The sequence below is a fragment of the Phascolarctos cinereus genome, unplaced genomic scaffold, assembly GCF_003287225.1.
Source record: "Phascolarctos cinereus isolate Bilbo 61053 unplaced genomic scaffold, phaCin_HiC Scaffold_4;HRSCAF=312, whole genome shotgun sequence".
Classification (NCBI taxonomy): domain Eukaryota; kingdom Metazoa; phylum Chordata; class Mammalia; order Diprotodontia; family Phascolarctidae; genus Phascolarctos; species Phascolarctos cinereus.
In genome coordinates, this window is record NW_027555847.1 from 127,761,308 (window position 1) to 127,783,824 (window position 22,517).

The 22,517-nt window shown below is 41.1% G+C and overlaps 1 protein-coding gene and 1 pseudogene across 1 annotated transcript in view; one reads left to right on the forward strand and one right to left on the reverse strand.

Annotated features, from left to right (window-relative positions):
- LOC110221854 (phospholipid-transporting ATPase ABCA3-like) overlaps positions 1–15,922 on the reverse strand; it is a 227,551-nt gene extending 211,629 nt beyond the window's left edge. The window contains 5 exon segments of the mRNA XM_078151701.1: positions 4,177–4,360; positions 11,375–11,445; positions 12,903–12,958; positions 15,195–15,487; positions 15,849–15,922. Of these exon segments, the coding sequence (XP_078007827.1) occupies positions 4,177–4,360; positions 11,375–11,445; positions 12,903–12,958; positions 15,195–15,487; positions 15,849–15,902 (658 nt within the window). The 5' untranslated portion in view covers positions 15,903–15,922.
- Positions 15,923–16,582: 660 nt separating this feature from the next.
- On the forward strand, positions 16,583–19,853 carry LOC110221869 (semaphorin-5B-like; annotated as a pseudogene).
- The last annotated feature ends 2,664 nt before the right edge of the window (positions 19,854–22,517 follow it).

Here is a 22,517-nt window from a genome sequence, read left to right on the forward strand (position 1 = left end):
CCACTTTAGCAAGGAGTGAAAAGACAACAAACAGGCTGGGGAAAATGAACAAACAATAGAAAAAAATTCTGAAATTTACTATGGTGACAAGGAAGATCAAAACACACACTCAGAAGAAGACAAAAAAGTCAAAACCCCTATATCAAAGCCTCAAAGAAAAATAGGAATTGGTGTCAGGCCATGGAGGAGCTCAAAAAGGATTCTGAAAATCAAGGAAGGAGGTAGAAGAAAAATTGGGAAAAGAAATGAGAGTGATGCAAGAAAATCATGAAAAAACAGTCAACAGTTTGGTAGAGGAGGCACAAAAAAATACTGAAGAAAATAACACCTTAAAAAGCAGACTAGGGGGACAGCTAGGTGGCACAGTGGATAGAGCACTGGCCCTGAAGTCAGGAGGACCTGAGTTCAAATCCAGCCTCAGACCAAACACTTTACACTTGCTAGCTGTGTGACCCTGGGCAAGTCACTTAATCCCAATAGCCCAAAAAAAAAAGCAGACTAGGCCAAAAGGTAAAAGAGGTACACAAATCCAGCGAGAAGACAAATGCCTTGAAAAGCAGAGTTGGTCAAATTGGAAAAGACAGACAAAAATTCAGTGAGAAGAAGCCTTGAAAAGTAGAATTGGCCAAATGGAAAAAGAGGCACAAAAACTCACTGAAGAAAAGAACTCCTTAAAAAGTAGAATTGCCCAAGCAGAAAAGGAAGCACAAAAGCTCACTGAAGAAGATAATTCCTTAAAAATTAAAATTGAGCAAGTGGAAGCTAATGACTCTATGAGTCACAATAAAAACAAAAGGATGAAAAGATAGAAGACAATGGGAAATATCCCACTGGAAAAAAACAACTGACTTGGGAAAATAGAAGAAAAATAATTTTAAAATTATTGGACTTCCTGAAAGCCATGATCTAAAAAAGAGACCAACAATCATATTTCAAGGAAATATAAAGAAAAACTGCCCTGATATTCTAGAACCAAAGGGTAAAACAGAAACTGAAAGAATCCATTAATCACCTCCTGAAAGTGATCCCAAAATGTAAACTGCCAGGAATGTCACAGCCAAATTCCAGAGCTCTCAGGTCAAAGAGAAAATATTGCAAGCAGCCAGAAAGAAACAGTTCAAATATCATGGAGTCACAATCAGAATCACACAAGATGTAGCAGCTTTCATGCTAAAGAAGTAGAAAATTTAGAATATATCCTAGAAAGCAAAGGAACTAGGGTATAGAATAAACAAATATCGCCTACCCAGAAAAAGTGAGTATAATCTTGCAGAAGGTAAAAAATGGACATTCAATGAAATACAGGACTTTTAAGTATTCCTGATAAAAAGACCAGGGCTGAATAGAAAACCTTTCAAATACAAGACTCAAGAGAAGTATAAAAAGGTAAACAGGAAAGGGAAATCATAAGGGACTTAATAAGGTTAAACTATTTACAATCCTACAGGGGAAGATGATACTTGTAACTCATAAGAATTTTGTCATTATGAGGGCAGTTAGAAGTTTTATACACACACACACACACACACACACACACACACACACACACAGAGAAAGAGAGAGAGCACACAGGTGTGAGTTGAATATGATGGGATGTATCTTAAAAAATAAAATTAAGGAGTGAAAAATAGGAATGCACTATGAGAAAAGGAAAGAGAGAGTAGAATGGGGTAAATTATCTCACATAAAAGAGGCAAGAAAGAGCTTTTACAGTGGAGGGGAAGATGGAAAGGTGAAGGGGAACACTTGAACTAATTTACTCTCATAGGAACAGGCTCAAACAGAGAATAACATACACACTCATTTGGATACAGAAATCAATACTTACCAGGAAGTAGGAAGGGAATAGGATAAAAGAAGGTGGGTGGGGCTGATACAAGGGAGGGCAGATGGGGGAAACATGGTAGTCAGAAGCAAAACTTTTGAGGAAGAACTGAGTGAATAGAGAGAGAATAGAATAAAAAGGGGAGAAACAGGATGGAGGGAAATAGAGTTAGCAATCATAACTGTAAAAAATTTTTGAAGCAAGTTTCTCTAATAAAGGCTTCATTTCTCAAATATATAGAAAACTGAGTCAAATTTATAAAAAAAAAGAGCCATTCCCCAATTGTTAAGTGATCAAAAATATGAACAGTTTTCAGATGAAATAATCAAAGCTATCTATAGTCATATGAAAAAATGCTCTAAATCACTATTGATTAGAGAAAAGCAAATTAAAACAATTCTGAGGCACTACCTCACACCTATCAGATTGGCTAATAGGGCAGAAAAGGAAAATTAAAAATGTTAGAGAGGATGTGGGAAAATTGAGACACTGATGCATTGTTGGTAGAGTTGTGGACTGCTTCAACCATCATGTACACCAATCTGGAACTATGCCCAAAGGCCTATAAAACCATGCATACATACCCTTTGACTCAGCAATACCACTACTATGTCTCTATCCCAAAAGAGGAAAAGGACCTAGCTGCACAAAAATAGTTAAAGCACCCTTCTTTTCTGGAAATTGAGGGGATGCCCATCAACTGGGGAATGGCTAAACAAGCTGTGGTATATGATTGTGATGGGATACTATTGTGATCTAAGAAATGATGAGCTAGATGCTCTCAGAAAAACCTGGAAAGACTTACATGAACTGATGCAAAATTGAATGAGGAGAACTGGGAAACACTGTACACAGTAACAGCAATATTGTAAAATGATCAGCTGTGAATGACTTAGCTATTCTCAGCAATACAATGATCCTAGACAACTCTGTAGGACTCATATGAAAAATGCTATGCATCCCCAGAGAAAGAACTGATGAGGTCTGAATACAAATAGAGCATATTTTTTATTTTCTTTATTTTTCTTGGGTTTTTATTTTGGCCTATGTTTTCTTTTGCAACATGACTAATATGGAAATATGTTTTGCATGACTACACATAGTATAACCTATATCAAGTTGCTTGCCTTCTCAGTGGGGTGGGAGGGATAGAGGGAGAGAATTTGGAACTCAATTTTTAAAATGAACGTTGACATTTGGTTTTAAATGTAATTAGGGAAAAATAAAATACTAAACTAGAAAAAGAAACAAAGCAACAAAAAGATCATCAATCCCAAGGACTTCTGGTGAAAACTGCCCAAAATGAACTTTAATTTTGTGATGCAGACAAATGACTACAGAGAACAGAGTTCATCCACTCAAGTTTCACTTAAGACCTAATTATGAATTTATTATCCAAAATGCTGGTAATCTCTTGAAAAGTTCACAAGAGGCTTCCATGGCGGTGACTATTCAAAAAAATCATCTTTTTCTAAATATGAGAAGTGCACATGGGTAAAAGACATTGATATATATCCTTTGCCCAAGCAATAGCACTATTAGATCTGTATCTCAAGAGATAAAAACAAAAAATAAAAGGACCTATGTGTACAAAAATATTTATAACAGCTCTTTTAGTGGTGGCAAAAAAAAAATTGGAAATTGAAGGAATGCCCATCAACTGGGGAATGGCTGAACAAGTTGTATATGATTGTGATGTAATACTGTTGTGCTTTAAGAAATGATGAGCAGGATGCTCTCAGGAAAACATGGAAAGACTTACATGAACTGATATAAGGTGAAACAAGCAGAACCAGGAGAACATTGTACACAGTAACAGCAATCCTGTATGACGATCTACTATGAATAACTTAACTATTCTCAGCGATACAATGATCCAAGATATTTCTGTAGGATTTATGAGGTGTTATCTCCAGAGAAAGAAGTGGTAGAGCCTGAATGCAGATCAATGATACTTTTTCTTTACTTTCTTTCTTTTTCTTATCTGTTTTTGTCTGTGTTTTCTTTCACAGAATGACTTACGTGGAAATGTGTTTTGCATGACTACAAATGTACAACCTATGTCAAATTGCCTATCTTGTCAATGGGGGGCAAGAGGAGAAAGGGACAGAATTTGGAACTCAAAATTTGAAAAAAAAAAAAAGAACGTTAAAATTGTTTTTACATGTAATTGGGAAAAATAAAATATTAAATAAGGGGGAAAAGAGTGACTAGAAATATTTTTGTACAAATGGGACTTTTTCTTCTTTCTTTGATCTCTTTGTGGTATATGGTATTAATAAGTCAAAGGTTATGTGCAATTTAGTAACTCTTGCGGTATGGTTACAAATTGTTTTACAAAATGGCCATACCAGCTTTGCAGACACTGTCACTTGGAGTCCTCAGCTTTGTTCTATCTGCCAGACACACACCACCATCTCTATCTCTGCCACTAATACCTCCTCCAGCCCAACCATCCACGGCTGTGGTCAATCCCACTGTGTACTTCATCATCATTGTCAAAAACAAGCCCTTGGGCTGAGTCACTTTCAAGTTCTGCAGACAAGGTTAAAAAGAAAATTCATATGTGCAGAAAATTTATGTGTTCTGAGCACTGGAGAGAAGAGATTTGGTTACAAAGTATTTTGCTTTCACAGAATCATTCCTGGGTTCATGCCCAACAGTAGTGACTTCCAAGTCCATCTAAAGGGAGAAATATGCTCATGAGAACTTTATCCTAAAACACATTGGTCCAGGCATCTTGTCCATGGCAAATGCTAGACCCAACACAAATGGTTCCTAGTTTTTTATCTGTATTGCTAAAAGTGACTGGTTGGATAATAACCATGTGGTCTTTGGCCAGCTGAAAGACGATAATAACATCCTGGAAGCTATCAAGCTCTTCAGTGTGCAGGACGACAAAACAAGCAAGATCACCGCTGCTGACTGTGGACAACTCTCATGACTTCTGTTTATTTGTTTTTTGTCTTAACCACCAAACCGTTCCTCTGCAGCTGAGGACAGCACTCCTAAAACCCATTTGCTCTCATGCACTTTAATCCTTGTGTTCTCAAATGTTGCAATTCTCTTTCTGGTTTTTTTTTTCCATTTTCCTTCCACAAGTCTGGCGAGCCTGCAGTTAAGTTTGTGATTATGAAATAAAAACTAAACTACAAAAAAAAAAAAATGGCTACACCAGTTTGCAAATACACCCAAGGTAATTGCTTTTCTGCAGCCTCTCCAGTATTTGTCCTTTCCTTTGTCAACTTTGCCAGTCTGATGGGTAAAACCTTCTGGTGCTTTAATTTGCACTATTAATTCATAAAAAAAAAACAGTTACACAGTTGAACAGTAATGCATTGCTGGTGGAGCTGTGAACTGATCCAACCATTCTGGAGAGCAATTTGGAACTATGCGCAAAGGGCTACAAAAATGTGCATACCCTTTGACCCAGCAATATACTTCTAGGGCTGTACTTCAAAGAGATCATAAAAATGGGAAAAGGACCCACATGTACAAAAATAGTTATAGCAGCTCTTTTTGTGGTGGCAAAGAATTGAAAATTGAGGGGATGACCATCAATTGGGGAATGGCTGAGCAAATTGTGGTAGATGAATGTAATGCAATACTATTGTGCTATAAGAAATGATGAGCAGGCAGACTTCAGAAAAACCTGGAAAGACTTACATGAATTGATGCTGAGTGAAGTGAGCAGAACCAGGAGAACATCATACACAGTAATAGCAACATTGTGCAATGGCTAATTTTGATAGACTTACCTCTTCTTAGCAATGCAAGGATCTAAGACAATTCCAAAAGACTCATAACAGAAAATGCTATTCACATCCAGAAAAAGAACTATGGAGTCTGAATGCAGATCAAAACATACTATTTGTACTCTTTTTTTTTTCTTTTGTTTCTTCTTTCTTGTAGTTCCTCCCATTGGTTCTAATTCTTCTTTGCAACATGACTAATGTGAAAATACATTTAATATGAATGTATATGTAGAGCTTATATCACATGCATGCCGTCTTGGGTGGGGGAGGGGAGAGAGGGAAAAAATTTTGGAACTCGAAATCTTATGCAAGTGAATGTTGAAAACTAAAAATAAATTAATATTTTTTTTTAAAAAGATTCCAGATTTCTTCTCACTTTCAGCCACCCAATACATCTTCTCCCCAATCCTCATATTTTACATGGACAGCAAACTCATGTACCATAAGGGTCCTTTTCTGCCTTTCTCTTTATCTCATGACCCCTTGATGTAATCCTCCACTACTTCCTCCTTTATGGCAGGCCATGATAACAATAAAGAGTTGGTCCTTCTCCTTGACAAAGCTAACCCCTCTAGGTGTTACCTTTGATTCCATCCCCTCTTGTCTTCTCCTACACATTTGCTCTTAATATCACCTTCTTTCTCTACCTTCCATCTAGCCTCATTTACAAGATTCTTCCCTGATGCATAAAAACATATCCAGGTCTCCTTAATCCTTAAGAACTCTTCACTACATCATAGTTCCTTGCTAGCTATTTTGCTGGACCTCACCTCTTTTATCCAGCCAAATCCCTTGAAAAAGCCATCTACACTTCTGTTCTCGTTCCTCTGCAGTCTGCTCCTCACTTCATCATTTAACTGAAACTAATCTCTCCAAAGTTATCAGCTGTCTCTTAATTGCCAAATCTAATCATTTTTTCCCTCTATACTCACCCTCTTTTTAAACTTCTCTATAATATCTGATATTTGTTGGCCACCTTCTTCTGCAGAACAGTCCTCTCTGCTTCTTTTTTCTTTTCTTTCTCTGTCTTTTTTTTTTATGGTGACACTGCTTTCTTATCACTCTCCCATCTGACAAATCCTTTTCAGTCTCCTTTCTGCTAGGTCATTATCCAAATTGTGGCCACTAACTGTGTGTGGACTCTAAATCTATGCCCTGGACCCTTTTTACTTTTTTCTCCATATTCTCTCACTCAGGAATATCATAGACCCTGTTGATTCAAATATCATCATTATGAAACTGATTGTCAGATCTACATATCTAGCACCAGTCTCTCTCCTGAGCTCCAGTCCCCTATCATCAAATACTTATTGGACATTTGGAGCAGAATGTCCTCTAAAATTCAACCTATTTAAAATAAAATTCATGAGAGAGGAGGAGTCAAGATGGCAGAATAAAGGCAAGGACCCACCAGAGTTCTTCCCCAAACCCCTCCAAATATCTTTTTAAAAATTACTCTAAACAAATTCTAGAGCAGCAGAATCCACAAAAAGACAGAGTGAATCAAATTTCTAGCCCATGACAATCTGGAAGGTCAACAGCAAAGATCTGTTTGCCCCACAGTGAGAGAGGAGCACAAGCCAGCACAGAGCGAGCCAGTGCAGAACAGGCCAGTACAGAGAGAACCAGTACAGACCAGGCCCCAGCAACCTCAGAGCTGGCCTCAGGGTAACTGAATCATTGGCTGCAGTGGTGGTTTCCAGACTTCTCAACTCACAGTTGCCAAAGGCAACTTAGAAGATCAGTAGGAAAGGTCTGGCAGACCTGGGTGAGAGAGGAGCACAGTCCAGCAAAAGCCACGCCAGCACAGCCTCAGCCCCAGCAAACCAGGAGCAGGCCTTGGGAGTGACTGAATCAATAGAGGTGGCAGTAGCTGCTTCTACAGCTCTCACCCCACAGATAATAAAGGGATTGAACAACAGATTAAAAGGAGATTAGGAGTCTCTTTACTGGCACCTCCTGAGGCAGGACTCTATTACATTGTCCATACTTGGATCCAGGTCACAGTCCTGGTTGGCAGTCCCAGGGCAAGGAGGAGCACTAGCACAATAGAGATTGCAGCAGCAGTGGAGGAGGGACCCTCCTCACAGTTCCAGGGCATAAAAAAGTGCTTGTCGCTCACAGACCACAGCATAGGCCAAGAGAGGAGTAAACATCTCTCCTTAGATCATAGCACCTTGGAAGAACTGAAAACTTACAGGTCCCTAGAAGTATCTCTGAAAAAAGCTGCACAAAACCCCTGAAGCTTGGGACAGTTTGCCCTCCCGCTGGAAGCTGAGCCCTACCTTAATAAAGAGTTAAAAAGTCAAGTAATTAGGCTGAGAAAATGAGCAAACAATGGAAAAAAACTTTGACTATAGAAACTTACTTTGGTGACAAGGAAGATCAAAACAGACACTCAGAAGACACCAAAGTCAAAGCTCCTACGTCCAAAGCCTCCAAGAAAAATAGGGATTGTTCTCAGGCCATGAAAGAGCTCAAAAAGGATTCTGAAAATCAAGTAAGAGAAGTAGAGGGAAAACTGGGAAGACAAATGAAAGCGATGCAAGAAAGTCATGAAAAACATTTCAACAGCTTAGTAAATAAAACACAAAAAAAATACTGAAGAAAATGACACTTTAAAAAACAGACTAGGCAAAATGGTAAAAGAGATCCAGAAAGCCAATGAGGAGAATTCTGCCTTAAAAAGCAGAATTGGCCAAATGGAAAAGGAGCTACAAAGGTTCACTGAGGAAAATAATTCCTTAAAAATTAGAATGGAGCAAACAGAAGCTAGTGACTTTATGAGAAATCAAGAAACCATAAGACAAAACCAAAAGAATGAAAAAATAGAAGACAATGCAAAATATCCCACTGGAAAAACAACTGACCTGGAAAACAGATCTAGGAGAGATAATTTCAAAATTACTGGACTACCTGAAAGCCATGATCAAAAAAAGGGCCTAAACATCATCTTTCAAGAAATTATCAAAGAAAGCTGCCCTGATATTCTAGAACCAGAGGGTAAATAGAAACTGAAAAAATCTACTGCTTACTTCCTGAAAGAGATCCCAAAACGAAAACTGCCAGGAATATCACAGCTAAATTCCAGAGTTCCCAGGTCAAGGAGAAAAGATTGCAAACAACCAGAAAGAAACAATTCAGGTATCATGAAGTCACAATCAGGATAAAACCAAATTTAGCAGCTTCTACACTAAAGGATTTGAGGGCTTGGTATATGATATTCCAGAGGGCAAAGGAGCGAGGATTACAATCAAGAATCACCCAGAAAAATGGAGTATAACCTTCAGGGGGAAAAATGGATATTCAATGAGACAGAGGAATTTTAAGCTTTCTTGAGAAAAGACCAGAGCTAAATAGAAAATCTCACTTTTAAATACAAGACTCAAAAGAAGCATGAAAAGGTAAGCAGGAAAAAGCAGTCATAAGGGACTTATTAAAGTAAAACTATTTACATTTTTACATGGAAAGATATTTGTAACTCATAAGACCTTTCTCATTATTAGAGTAGTTACAATGGTATAGATAGACAGAGAACACAGGTGTGAGCTGAATATGAAGGGATGATACCTAAAAAATAAAATCAAGGGGTGAAAGAGGAATGTACTGGGAGAAAGAAAATGGAGAGGTAGAATGGGGTAAATTATCTCACATAAAAGAGGCAAGAAAGAACAGGAAGGTGAGGGGGAGTGAATGAACCTTACTCTCATCAGAATTGGCTCAAAGAGGGAATAACATACACACTCAATGGGGTATAGAAATCTATCTTACTCTCCAAGAAAGTAGGGGAGAAGGGGATAAGAGAAGAGAGGGCAGATTGGGGTAGGAGGTAATCAGAAGCAAAATACTTTTGAGGAAGGACAGGGTGAAAGGAGAGAGAGAATAGAACAAATGGAAGGGAATAGGATAGAGGGGAAATATAGTCTTTTGCAACATGACTATTATGGAAGGATTTTGCATGACTACACATATATAACCTATATCAAATTGCTTGCCTTCTCAATAAGGGAGGATAGGGAGGGAGAAAGGGAGAAATTTGGAACCCAAAGTTTTTAAAATGAATGTTGAAATTGTTTTTATACATAACTGAGGAAAAATAAAATACTAAATTAAAAATAAATATATAAAAACTCATTCTTTTCCTCCAAAATGAAAAAAAGCAGAAATATGAACACATACACCCTGATTACAATGATATGTATGAACTGTGCTGCTATAATGACAAAGAGAAAGTAAGCTCAGCTGCTGTTATACACAGTATAAGGGAAGAGTTTCCCCAGCCACTCTGTTAACTTCTTCCCCAAAAATCATCCCTCTTCTCACCTTCCCTATTACTGTCAAGGACTCCACCATCCTTCAAGTCAACCAGATTCATAACCCTGGTTTCATCCTCAATTCCTCACTCAAACCATATACTAATCCAGGGGTAGGTAACCTGCAGCCTTACGGCCACATGTGGCCTTCTAGGATCTTAAGTGTGGCCTTTTTGAACTAATCAGCTGCAAAGTCTTATTGATTCAACCTCCACAACACCCCTCACATCTATCCCTTCTCTCTACTCACAAAGCCATCATCCAAATTCAGGTCCTTGTCACCTCTTGCTTAGACTAGTTTAATAATTTCCTATTTGGTCTCCCTGGCTCAAATCTTTTCCATTTAAATCTATCCTTCACCCAGCTACCAAAGTGGTTTTCTTAAGTATTGGTATGATCAAGTAAGTCTGATGAATTCTAGTGGTTCTATATCATTTCTAGAAGCAAATACAAACTCCTGTGTAGCATTTAAAGTTCTTCACAATGACCCATAACTTCCAGGACAAACATGAGCAATAAGATGGAAGACCAGCCATTTTCTCCTATCCTCATCACCTCTCAAACATCTCCAAAAGAAGAATTATGCACAAGAGTAAAGCTACTCTAATCCAGCACCCCCTACTTTATCAGCCTCTATGTTCTGGCAGGGAAGTACAACCTGGCAGTTTTCATTTTGGGATCTCTTTCAGGAGGTAAGCAGTAGATTTTTTCAGTTTCTATTTTACCCTCTGGCTCTAGAATATCAGGGCAGCTTTCTTTGATAATTTCTTGAAAGATGATGTTTAGGTTATGGGATCCACCCAGCAATTCTCAACTAAGCACCACCCGTACCCTTGTCCTCACTGTACCATTCTGAGGCAACAAGCAACAAAACTCAACTCTGCCCCCTCTTTTGCCTGTTCTTAGGAGGGTTAAGTTCCAGTAGCAGCAGCATGGCTGTACACTGCGCTACAGCCAGGGCTCAGTCAGAGAATGAAGAAACAGAGGGAATATGGGCGGCGTGCTAGTGTATCTGGGGCTCCACTAAATGAAAGAGGACTAGCATCCAGCTGATGATCCAACAGGCGCTGAGGGCACCTAAAGTTAGCCAAGGTCAGGGTAAGTGGTATGATATGCCCTCATAGGTGAATTGGCAGGAATATCAGCCCAAAGGGAAGGCAGGCAGGTATACACCTAACAAAGAGTCCCCCTGTTCCCAGATCCTTTCCTCATAGTTATTCTACTGCATCTGAAAACTTTGACTCACTTCCAGGAGTGGGGAAACCTATGGCCTCGAGGCCATATGTGTCCTCAAAGCCTAAAGTTTAGGCTATTAATCTCTCATTAACACTTCTGTTTATCAACTTGAGATGGCTAAGAAATATTATTGCAGAGTAACACCAAAATGTTTGCGATTACCTGGGGAGGGGGGAAACAGACGGTAACCACTAATTCCACTTCCTCCCCACAGAATAGATAGCCTGATTTCTACCCAGACTCACCCACTTTTCCAAACCTCTATTTGTGCTGCTAACATTAACCACACAATAAAGATTAGCAGCTGCTACTTTCTCTTAAATAAAATAGGAATAAAAGGTAAAAATGAAAGAGTAGTGAGCAAAAGTGAGGGATACAGTTTGTAAATATAGGCAGTCAATACTGAGAGCTTCTGCTGCTGCAAGAGCTAACAAGCATTTATTGAGCATTTACTATGTGTCAGGTACTGTACTAAGCTCTGAGGATATAAAGAAAGGGAAAATCAGTCACTGCTCTGAAGGAGCTCACAGTGTAATGGGGAGACAACATAAAAAGATTTATGTACAAACAAGATACACAGAGGATAAACTGGAGATAGTAAACAGAGGAAAGATACTAGTATTAAGGGGAATGGGTTTCTTGGAGAAGGTTAGATGTTAGCCAGAATTCGAAGGAAGCCAAGGAGAGCAGGAGATAGTGGTGGGGAAGGAAAGCATTCCAAGCATGGAAAGAAAATCAGTAAAAATACTTGAAACCAAGATATGGAGTGTCTTGTGTGAGAAATAATGATGCCAGTGGTATAGAATACTGGGGGACAGGGGTGGAGAGATTAAAGCTTAAGAAGACTAGAAAGGTATGAGGGTGCTAGGTTGTAAATGGCTTTGGACACCAAATAGAGGAGTTTATAATTGATTCTAGAAGTAATAAGGAGCCACTGGAGTAGAGGGAGGCAAGAGTGCTATGGTCACACTGGCACTTTAGGAAAATCAATTCAACAGCTGTGTAGAGAATAAATCATAGGAAAGAGACTTGACCCAACAGTTGGCTACTGCAATAGTCCAGACAGATTCCAAAGCACTTGGCAAATGACTGGATATGGAGGGCAAACAAGAGTGAAAAGTCAAGGATGACACCTCGGTTGAGAGCCAAGGAAGCTAGTGCCTTTGACAGTAACATAAAAACCAGGAAGAGGGGAATATTTGGTGGGGAAAGATAATGAGTTCAGTTTTGGACATGTTTAATTTAAGATGTCAACGTAACATATAGCTCAAGATATCCAAGAGACAGCTGAAGATATGAAACTGGAGATCAGGAACTAGGTAAAGGCTGGATAAGGAGATCTGGGCATCATCAGCGTAGAGATGATCAGCCCAAAACAGAGCCTCAGGGGACACCTATGGTTAGGGAGGGAGACCTGGACAACAATTCAGCAAAAGAGATTGAGGAGTGGTCAGGCAGGTAGCAGAAGAAACAGGAGAAAGTATTATGAAAACCTGGAGAGAAAAGAATATCAAGGAAAAAAGAGTGGCTAAAGTATTAAAGGTTGCAGAGAGGTCAAGAAGGGTGAAGTTTTAGAAAGGCCATTAGATTTAGTAATTAAAAGAGCACTGTTAAGTCTGGAGAAAGTAATTTCAGTTGAATAATGAGGTTAGAAGCCAGACCATTAAGAGTTAAGAAGGGAGTGAGAGGAGAGGAAGTAGAGGAACAGATTACAGACAAATTTCTCAAGGAGTAAAGCAAAAAAATGGAGGAGAGACATAGGATGATAGTTACCAGGGACAGACAGGTGAGGCGAGGGGGTTTTGAGGATGGGGAAGACATAGGCATGTCTGTAGATGAGAGGTTAAAGATTAGTGGGAGTCAATGACAGGGGGTAATCTGGAGAAGACAGGACAGAATGCTAGCTGGTTTAGGCTAGGAGGAATCAAGGCATAACTCCAGAGGAGTGAAGCAGTTAATGGCAATTGCTCCTGTCCTCACTTTTGGGGCAGGGGACTAATCATTATTTCCAATTCATGGCAGTTCTTCAATCCAATCAGCGTAGTAAATGCCTCTATTACTGGTAGTAGCACCAGCAGTAATGCCTTATCACAGTCTCTTATGAAGGCATAGTTGGGGATCAAATAACCTAAGCCCTATGATATCTACCCATATGATCTCAAGATGGAGTGGTGTGATAGAAGCAATAATTCCTAGGACTAGCTTTTACTAAGGCCTTAGTTCTTTTCCTTATTATGTATTGAAACTCTCCTTAAACCTTGATTGCATAAGAAGACTTGCTTAGGATGCTGACATGACTTCCTGACTTCCTGATCAGCAAAAAAAAAGTCCACAAAGAGTTCTAGTTCCTTCTCTGACACTTCTAACTATGTATCATCACTAAGAAGCTGTGCTCAGATTAATTAAGGCAGTGTTCTTATCAAATATCCTTCCCTGCTTTGGCTATGTCGACTTCCACTTATTACATATTGAATGACCTCCAAGTGTCTCATCAAATATGAAATCTCATCTCAGCTTAACTGTTTACACAGACTTTCAGCAAGAAATCTCAGCAAAGCAGAGCAAGAAAACTCAGTTCCATGACATCATTAGCTGGGGGATTTTAGGGTAATATATCCATAGTAATACATGTTACACATATGTATCTTGCCTCCTCCATTAGAAGGTAAGGTCCTTGAGGTCAGGGATTATTTCACTTTTGTATCTGTACTCCCAGGGCTTGAAAGCACTTAATAAATGTTTGTAGACAGGCTATGGTAATACAGAGAAACATGGAAAAATATATATATGATCTGATACCAAACAAAGAAAGTAGAACCAGAAAAACAACATATACAATAGAAGAATAACATAAATGGAAATACCATTATGACCAAAACACATGATAGTTTTAAGCTTTAATAGCTAGAAAAAGAGTTAGGAATGCAACAGTATATCTCTCTTCCTTCTTTGCTGAGGTAAGGGTTTATAGGTATGGAATACCTATAATGTCAAACTTAGTTTATTTGCTGAATTGGTTGGGTTTTTTTCCCTAATTTTTTGTTATAAGAGATGGTAAGAGGAAGAGAAATATATTGGGAAATGTTGGAGATAAAAAAAAAAATCAATGAAAATGTTCAAAAAAAAAGAAAAGTCTAAAGAGATTCCCTTAGTCTATCAGCAGACTTCTTATCTAGTTTGTAATCAATACATTAACTAACACTTTTTTAACAAGCTACCAGTCTGCCTAATATTCTATCACTCAGCCCATATTTCTTAGTACTCAGTGACTCCCTGCTATCACTGCCAGAGCTATGGAGGAAAATTTGCTCTTCCCATAATAAGTTTGAATTCAGAAAAAATGTTCCCACAGCAATCCAGTGAAGCATGATTAGTACAGCAAAAGAGCCCTGTATTTGAAGTCAGAAGGCCTGAATTCAAGTCCTGTCAATGCCACTTACCAGTCCCTTCGCTTCTGTGATGTCAGTTTTCTTTCCTAACTACATGGGGATGACAAGAGTCTACCATTTGTACTGTGCCACTCAGAGGCCTAACATAAGGAAGGCATGGTGCATGTTGTGGGTACAATATAAGTGTGAGCAATTCTGTTGGTATTAATAGTCTTCTACTACGACAATAAAATTTAAGTTATTATGGATTAACATTCCATGAACTAATCTGAAAAATCTAGCCATTTAAATAGGGTTTCCCCCATGGGAAAATGCATTCTATGTTCCAAACAATAAATATATAAATTAACTTTTTCCCTTCACAATCTTAGGAACTGCTTATATGAAGATTTCATAAAGATAGTCCACTGTGAAGCACTACTAATAAAAGGGAACTAATTTCTAATTATTACTAATAATTACAACTTTGTTAATAACTGCATGCTAGCTTCATCACATATGCCACTGCTTTGATCTCAAGATTTCAAAATTATTTATCTTAATTTTATTTCTATACTTTCAATTTCATAATACCTTATATCAGATTACAGATCCAGCATAAATCACTTTTAAAAATTATAAAAGAATTTTACATTTTGTAAATACTTTTTACATTTACATTTTGTAAATACTTTACAGAAAAGCTCTTTGCCTCCCCAAAGTCTCACCTCTTAAAGCAAACCGGAAGGAATGTGACACTTTCTTAGCAATAGTCTTCACAGCATCACTTTCAGAAGGGAAATAAAATAGGAACAGGAAATTTGGTGGAAAAGTTTTAATGAAGACGCTGGGCAGATCATCAATGGATAAAGGCTTATAGCGTATAGAATTCTTATGTTGTGGTTTGCTCTTCACACGAAGTGAAATTAAAACTCCAGCACACAGTAATGGCAATAAGACTTCTACGAGGCTTGATAGAAGCATGCGCTTCTAAAAGAAAAATGAAAACTTTCATGTTAAACCAAGACAAGGCCCAAATAAAAGGCATGTGGAGGGTTCTTCTTCAAGGCTCACTCAACTGTGTCCAAAAAAAGAAAAAGAAGACCTGAAACGAGAGTCATCTGGAAGGGTTCTAATGATCTTTTCTGTAATAAATTGAACTCACTTCAAAAACATTTTCTTTAAAAATGATATAATTATATACACACACATGTATATGATGATACCATCCATTGTAAAAATGGTATATTTGCTAATCAGGTGGTGTTTATTGTCTTTCAAAAATTATTTTAAATAGCTAGTCTCTCCCAAAGTCCCACAGTTTTTTTTGACAGATGCATCATATACCTACCTTTAAGATATAATTTTTCCAGAGAAGAAGCTTAAACAGCCTACACATTGCCATTCTTCTGTTTTGAAGGAAAGCTCATCACTATATAGAGGGGCCAAAGAAAAATAAAAGTTACATATTTAACAAAAATATTTAAATTTTTACTGTTTTGCTGAAAGAGGCAAGGGGGAGAAGCAATCAATGCAATAGAAATATTTTTCTTCCCTAAGTGTTTTCTTTACTCTCTCTTTTCTGATTATTTCTAAGCCTTAAGTTAAAAAACACAAACACAAACAGGAAAACAAGACTATTTACAGGGTTTTTTAAGTCAATACTTTTGAGTGCATTTATGTCACTGTTCTTTTGTGCTATATATGAGTTTTTTATAGGCAGTGACTGGTGGGGTAGTGGGAAAATTACTGGATTTGAATCAAAGGACCTGGGTTCAAATTCCATTACTATTACTTACTACTTATGTGACTGTGCAAAGCACTTAACTTCTATAGGATCCAATAGAAGGTTAGACTAATCCGAGGGCCATGAGTTAGCTGGTGCAAATGTATACGGCCAATTTATATTTAGCCATCCCCAGACCCAAAAGCATGTTTCACATGCTAATCAGCTACCTTCCTCCACCCCCTTGCCAATGACCCTTCTACATCCATGTTCTTGGTGACTTAATCTACTTAGATGCGGAAATATCAGCCTAAGGCTCTGCTATTGTGATTGGTGTGCTGGCAACTACAGCATCCATCATGGTCTTCCCTAGACCCCTGGCCATCACTTTGTCCTTGTCAGGCCTCATCCTGCTTGCACTGCACCACTCTACTTCCCACAATGTGTCTGATGCCCCCAGCAATGAGCAGCAACTGTGCACCTTGAGGGAACACACAATCATAGCCTTTGAAGATGTGAAGCCATGGGTGTCTAACTTCACCTACCCTGGAGTTCACAATTTCTCCCAGCTTGCTCTGGACCCCTCCAGGAACCAGCTCATCATGGGAGCCAGGAACTATTTCTTCAGACTCAGCCTTACCAACATCTCTCTCCTTCAGGCTTCAGAGTGGAGCTCCAATGAGGAAACACACAAGTCCTGCCAAAGCAAAGGGAAGACTGAAGAGAAATGTCAGAACTACATTCGGGTCTTGATTATGTCAGGCAGGAAGGTTTTCATGTGTGGCATCAATGCTTTCTCTCTGGTGCATTCAAGCAGACAGGCAGGGAACCTCAGCCAGACAACTGAAAAGATTAATGGTATGGCCGCTGCCCCATGACCCACAACACAACTCCACAGCAGTGATCTCAGAGCAGGGTGAGAGCTGTATGCTGCCACTGCCATAGACTTCTCCGGCCAAGACACTGCCATCTATGTAAGCCTGGGCAGCGGCCCACCTCTTCACACTGTTCAGTATGACTCCAAGTGGCTTAATGAGACAAACTTTATAGCTGCTTATGACATTGGGCTGTTTGCCTACTTCTTTCTGCACGAGAACGTTGTGGAGCACAATTGTGGGTGTACCGTCTATTCACGTGTGGCTTATGTGTGCAAGAATGATGTGGATCCGCGCTTCCTGCTGGAAGACACATGGACTACCTTCATGAAGGCCCAGTTGAACTGTTCCCACCCACGGGAGAACTCATTCTACTACAACAAACTCCAGAGCACATTTCATCTTCCTGAGCAGGACCTAGCCTATAGTGTCTTCACCACCAATGTAAATAGCATCGCTGCTTCTGCTTTCTGCACCTCCAACCTCAGTGCCATCTCCCAGGCCTTCAATGGCCCCTTCTGCTACCAGGAGAATCCAAGGGCTGCCTGGCTCCCCAGTGCCAACCCTGTCCCCAATTTTCAGTGTGGGACCTTGTGAGATGTTGGCACCAATGAAAACCTGACAGAGAGGAGTCTTCAGAATGACCAGCATCTGTTCCTGATGAGTGAGGTGGTTCAGCTTGTGACCCGGGACCCCTGTATCACACAGGACAGTGTCTGCTTCTCTCACTTGGTGGTGGATCTTGTGCAGGGCAAGGACACCCTCTACCACGTGCTTTACATTGACACCGAGTCAGGCACAGTCCTCAAGACTCTGTCCACAGCCAGCCACAGCCTCCGTGTCTGCTACCTGGAGGAACTGCAGATGCTGCCTCCAGGGCATCGGGAGCCTCTACATAGTAACCTGTGCATCCTTCACAATGCTCAAGTGCTCTTTGTGGGGCTGCACAATGGGGTGTTGAGGATCCTGCTGAAGAGGTGCACTGCCTACTGCACCAAGAAGAATGCCAGGGGGTTCAAGACCCATACTGTGGCTGGGATGGGAAGCAACAACACTGCAGCACCCTGGAGGGCAGTGCCAACATGATTCAGAATATCATAACTTGTCCAGTGTGGAACCTGACATGGGTTGGGGGCTTTGGGCCATGGTCTCCATGGCAACTCTGTGACCATGTAGATGGAGATAACTCAGGCTCCTGCCAGTGCCAAGCCCAAGTCTGTGACTCCCCCCGTCCGTGCTGTGTGGGACGAGCCTGCCCTGGACCTACCATCCACATTGCCAGCTGCTCCAAAAATGGGGCATGGAGACCATGGTCATCTTGGGCTTTGTGCACCTCTTGTGGGATTGGCTTCAAGATCCAACAGTGGAGCTGCAGAAACGCTGCCCCCCAACATGGGGGCCAAATCCGTGTAGGCAAGAACTGGGAGGAGCGGTTCTGCAATAAGAATAGCCCCTGCCCTGTCCCAATTTTCTGGGCTACTTGGGGCTCCTGGAGCAAATGCAGCAGCAACTTTGGGGGCAGAGTCTACTCTAGGCACCGAACCTGTGAAAATGGGAATTCCTGCCCAGGCTGTAGTGTGGAATACAAGACATGTAACCCTGAGAGCTGCCCAGAGCTTAGGAAGGAGCACCCCATGGACATCATGCCTCCCAGTGAATGTGACTCAGGGAAGAGCCTGCCAAGAGCAGCGATTCCGTTTCACGTGCTAGGCCCCCACTCCCTGACCTTCACAGCCCTCAGTTTGAGAGGAAGAGGACGAAGACCCAGTCTTACCCTGCAGATGGCTCTGGAGCCTGCAACACTGATACCCTAATGGATGATCTCCTTCAGAGTGGAAATAATTCCCCTCATGTGGTAAGTGAGGGCTGGGCAGCCTGGGGATCTTAGTCATCCTGTTCTGAAGACTGTGAATTGGGTTTCCAGTCTTGGAAGAGAACCTGCACAAACCCAAAACCCTGAAACAGGGGCCTGCCCTGTGTGGGAGATGTCATCGAGTATCAAGACTGCAACCCCCAGCCCTGCCCAGTGCGAGGTGCTTGGTCACGCTGGACCCAATGGTCCTCGTGCTCAGCCTCCCGTGGAGGAGGCCACCATCAGTGAACACATTCATGTACCAGTCCTGTCCTTTCCCCTGGTGAAGATATCTGCATTGGATTGCACATGGAAGAAGCACTTTATGCCACCCAATCCTGCCCAGGTGGCTGGTCATTGTAGGCTGAGTGGAGCCTGTGTGGTGAGGATGGAACCCAGAGCCAGAGCCGTCACTGTGAGAAATTTGACCTTGGGACCACTCCCTGCCCTGGAAATGGCAGGTGGATCCAGACCTGCCCATACAGTGAGATCTCTGTGATCCTGCCTGCTTCCAGCATCAACGATGCCACCAGCTGTGGAGGGTTCGGCCTTATCCATTTGGTGGCTACTGGTGTTTCCGGCTTCTTGGGCTCGGGCCTCCTGACATTTGTTGTATACCTGTCCTGCCCATGGCCGACCCAGGGAGTCCACAGTTGTCCACCCCACCATCCTCAACCACCTGAACTACAAGGGTGGGGTGGGAGCACCTCCAAGAATGAGAAATACACACCCATAGAGTTCAAGACATTGAACAAAAACAACTTAATCTCTGATGACAGGACCAACTTCTACCTGCTACAACAGATCAACGTGTATACAATGACCTACTACACCAGCTCCCTGGGCAAACACAGCTTCCGAAAAGAGGCCTCCCCAAGACAACAACGCTTCACCAATAGCTAATGATACTGCCCCTCTGGGGGATGGGCCTTCAGGCACCTCACCAGCCTGGGTACCTACCAGGGGTAGACAGTGCAATTTGTTGGTTTTCTTCTTGGTCACCAACATTTCCCTCTTGAGGCTCTGCCCAATGAGCTCTGGGACTAGAATATTCTCTTAGTGGGGAAGGGAAGGAGTCTTAAACTAGAGTGCTCTGGTTGGAGATGACCAGAGAGGGAGAGGGTCAGCATTTTGGCTGTCATGGGGCTGTGACGTCCCAACTCAGCCCAGAGGTTTTGCAGCTGTTCCCCTTCTCCTCCTTACCCACTCACTACCATCCAGCTACATGCTGGACCATGGACCCACTAAGGATGTGAGGAATTTGGGGAGTTGAGAATGGGAAGAAGGTGGGATATTTTGATTTTGGCTGAAATGACTCTTCCTTGGCCAGTATTGAAAAGAATGGGCTTCATCCTTATCCATATTTTGCTACATCAGGAAACAGGCCCCACCCCTAGCCACAGCTGGCTCCATTTGGGAAAGGAAATGCAAAAAAAAAGTTTTTATACACACACACACACACACACACACACACACACACACATAGCATTTTGGTGGCTGAATGGAGGATGGATTGAAGTAGGGACAGACTGGAGGCAGGCAAACCCACCAACAGGCTAATGCAAAAATAGTCCAGGTATGCAATGATAAGGGCTTGCACCACAGTGGTGGCAGTGTCAGAAGAGAGGAGGGAATATACTAGAGATGTTTCAGAGGTAAAACAGGCTTCAGCAATAGCTTGGATGTGGTAGGAGGGGGAAAAGAGATAGTGAGGAGTCAAGGATAACTCCGAGGTTGCAAACCTGTGACTACTATGACAGTAATGCCCTTGATAGATATGGAGAAGTTCAGAAAAAGGAAAGGGTTTAATAAGAAAAGTAGTGAGCTCTGTTTTTTACCCTGTTTTAAATTTGAGATGTCTCCTGGAAATCCAGTTTGAAATCTCCATCAACTATTGATAATATGGGACTGGAAACGAGGATTTAGGACTAGGGCTGGATTTATTGATCTGGGAATTATCTGCATAGAGATGATAATTAAATCCATGGGAGCTAATTAGGTCACAAAGTGAGATAATATGGAGGAAAAAGTGAAGAAAGTCCAGGAAAGAATTGAGGGAAACCTACAGTTAGCGTGTGGGGCATGGAAGAAGAATAGCAGGGAGGCGGAGCCAAGATGGCAGAGTAAAAGCAGTGACTTGCTTGAGCTCTCCCCCAAACCCCTCCAAATACCTATAAAAAATGGCTCTAAACAAATTCTAAAGCAGCAGAACCCACAAAAAGACAAAGTGAAACAAATTTCCAGCCCAAGACAACCTGGATGGTTGACTGGAAAGGTATATCACACCTGGCTGGGAGAGGAACGCAGTTAGGCTTGGGCATGCAGGCCACAGTGAACCTGGAGTAGGCCTCTGAGGACTGAATCACAGGCATCTATGGCAGTTTAAAGACTTCTCAACCCCTGAACACCAAACACAACTTAGAAAGTCAGTGGGGAAAATCTGTTTCTGCGGTGAGAGAGAAGCACAGGGTCTCAGCCCCATTCCCCAAGCTCGGCCCTGGGGTGGTGGCTGCCTCCTAAGCTTCTGGTACACAGACTAACGTGGAATCGAGTGGCTGATCAGAGGGGGTTGCAGGGATCTCTCTATTGGTGCAGTATTCTCTTGCTTTGCCTGTGCTTGGATCTGAGTCATGGTTCTGGGTGGCGGTCCTGGGGTGAGGAGGAGTGCAGAAGTAGTGGAGCTTGTAGTGGCAATGGAGAGAAAATCCTCCTCACAGTTCCAAGACAGGAAAGAGTGCTTGTGGTCACTCACAGAGCAGAGCACAGGACAGGAAAGGAGTAAACACCTTGCCCTTGATCATAGCACCTTGGAAGAACTGAAAATTTACAGGTCCCTAGAAGTATCTCTAAAAACAGCTGCACAAAACCCCTGAAGCTTGGGACAGTACATTCTCCACACTGGAAACAGACCCCTACCTTAACAAAGAGTTTATAACTCAAGTAATTGGCCAGGATCATGAACGAGTAGTGCAAAAAGAGTCAGACTATATTATCTTACTTTGGTGACAAAGAAGATCAAACATACAACTACAAGAAGACAACAAAGCCAAAGCTCCTACATCAAAAGCCTCCAGGAAAAATATAAATTGGTCCCAGGCCATGGAAGAGCTCAAAAAGGATTTTGAGAAGCAAGTAAGAGAAGTAGAGGAAAAACTGAGAGTGATGCTAAAGGAGACCCAAAAAATACTGAAGAAAATAACACCTTAAAAAATAGCCTAACCCAAATGGCAAAAGAGGTCCAAAAAGCCAATGAGGAGAAGAATGCCCTAAAAAGCAAAATTGGCCAAATGGAAAAGGAAGTCCAAAAGCTTACTGAAAAAATACTTCCTTAAAAATTAGAATGGAGCGATTGGAAGCTAGTGACTTTATGAGAAATCAAACACTGTAAACTAATCCAAAAGAATGAAAAAAAGAAAAGAGAATGTGATATATCTCATTGGAAAAACAACTGACCTGGAAAATAGATCCAGGAGAGAGAATTTAAAAATTATTGGATTATCTGAAAGCCATGATCAAAAAAAGAGCCTAGAGACCATCTTTCAAGAAATTATCAAGGAAAACTACCCT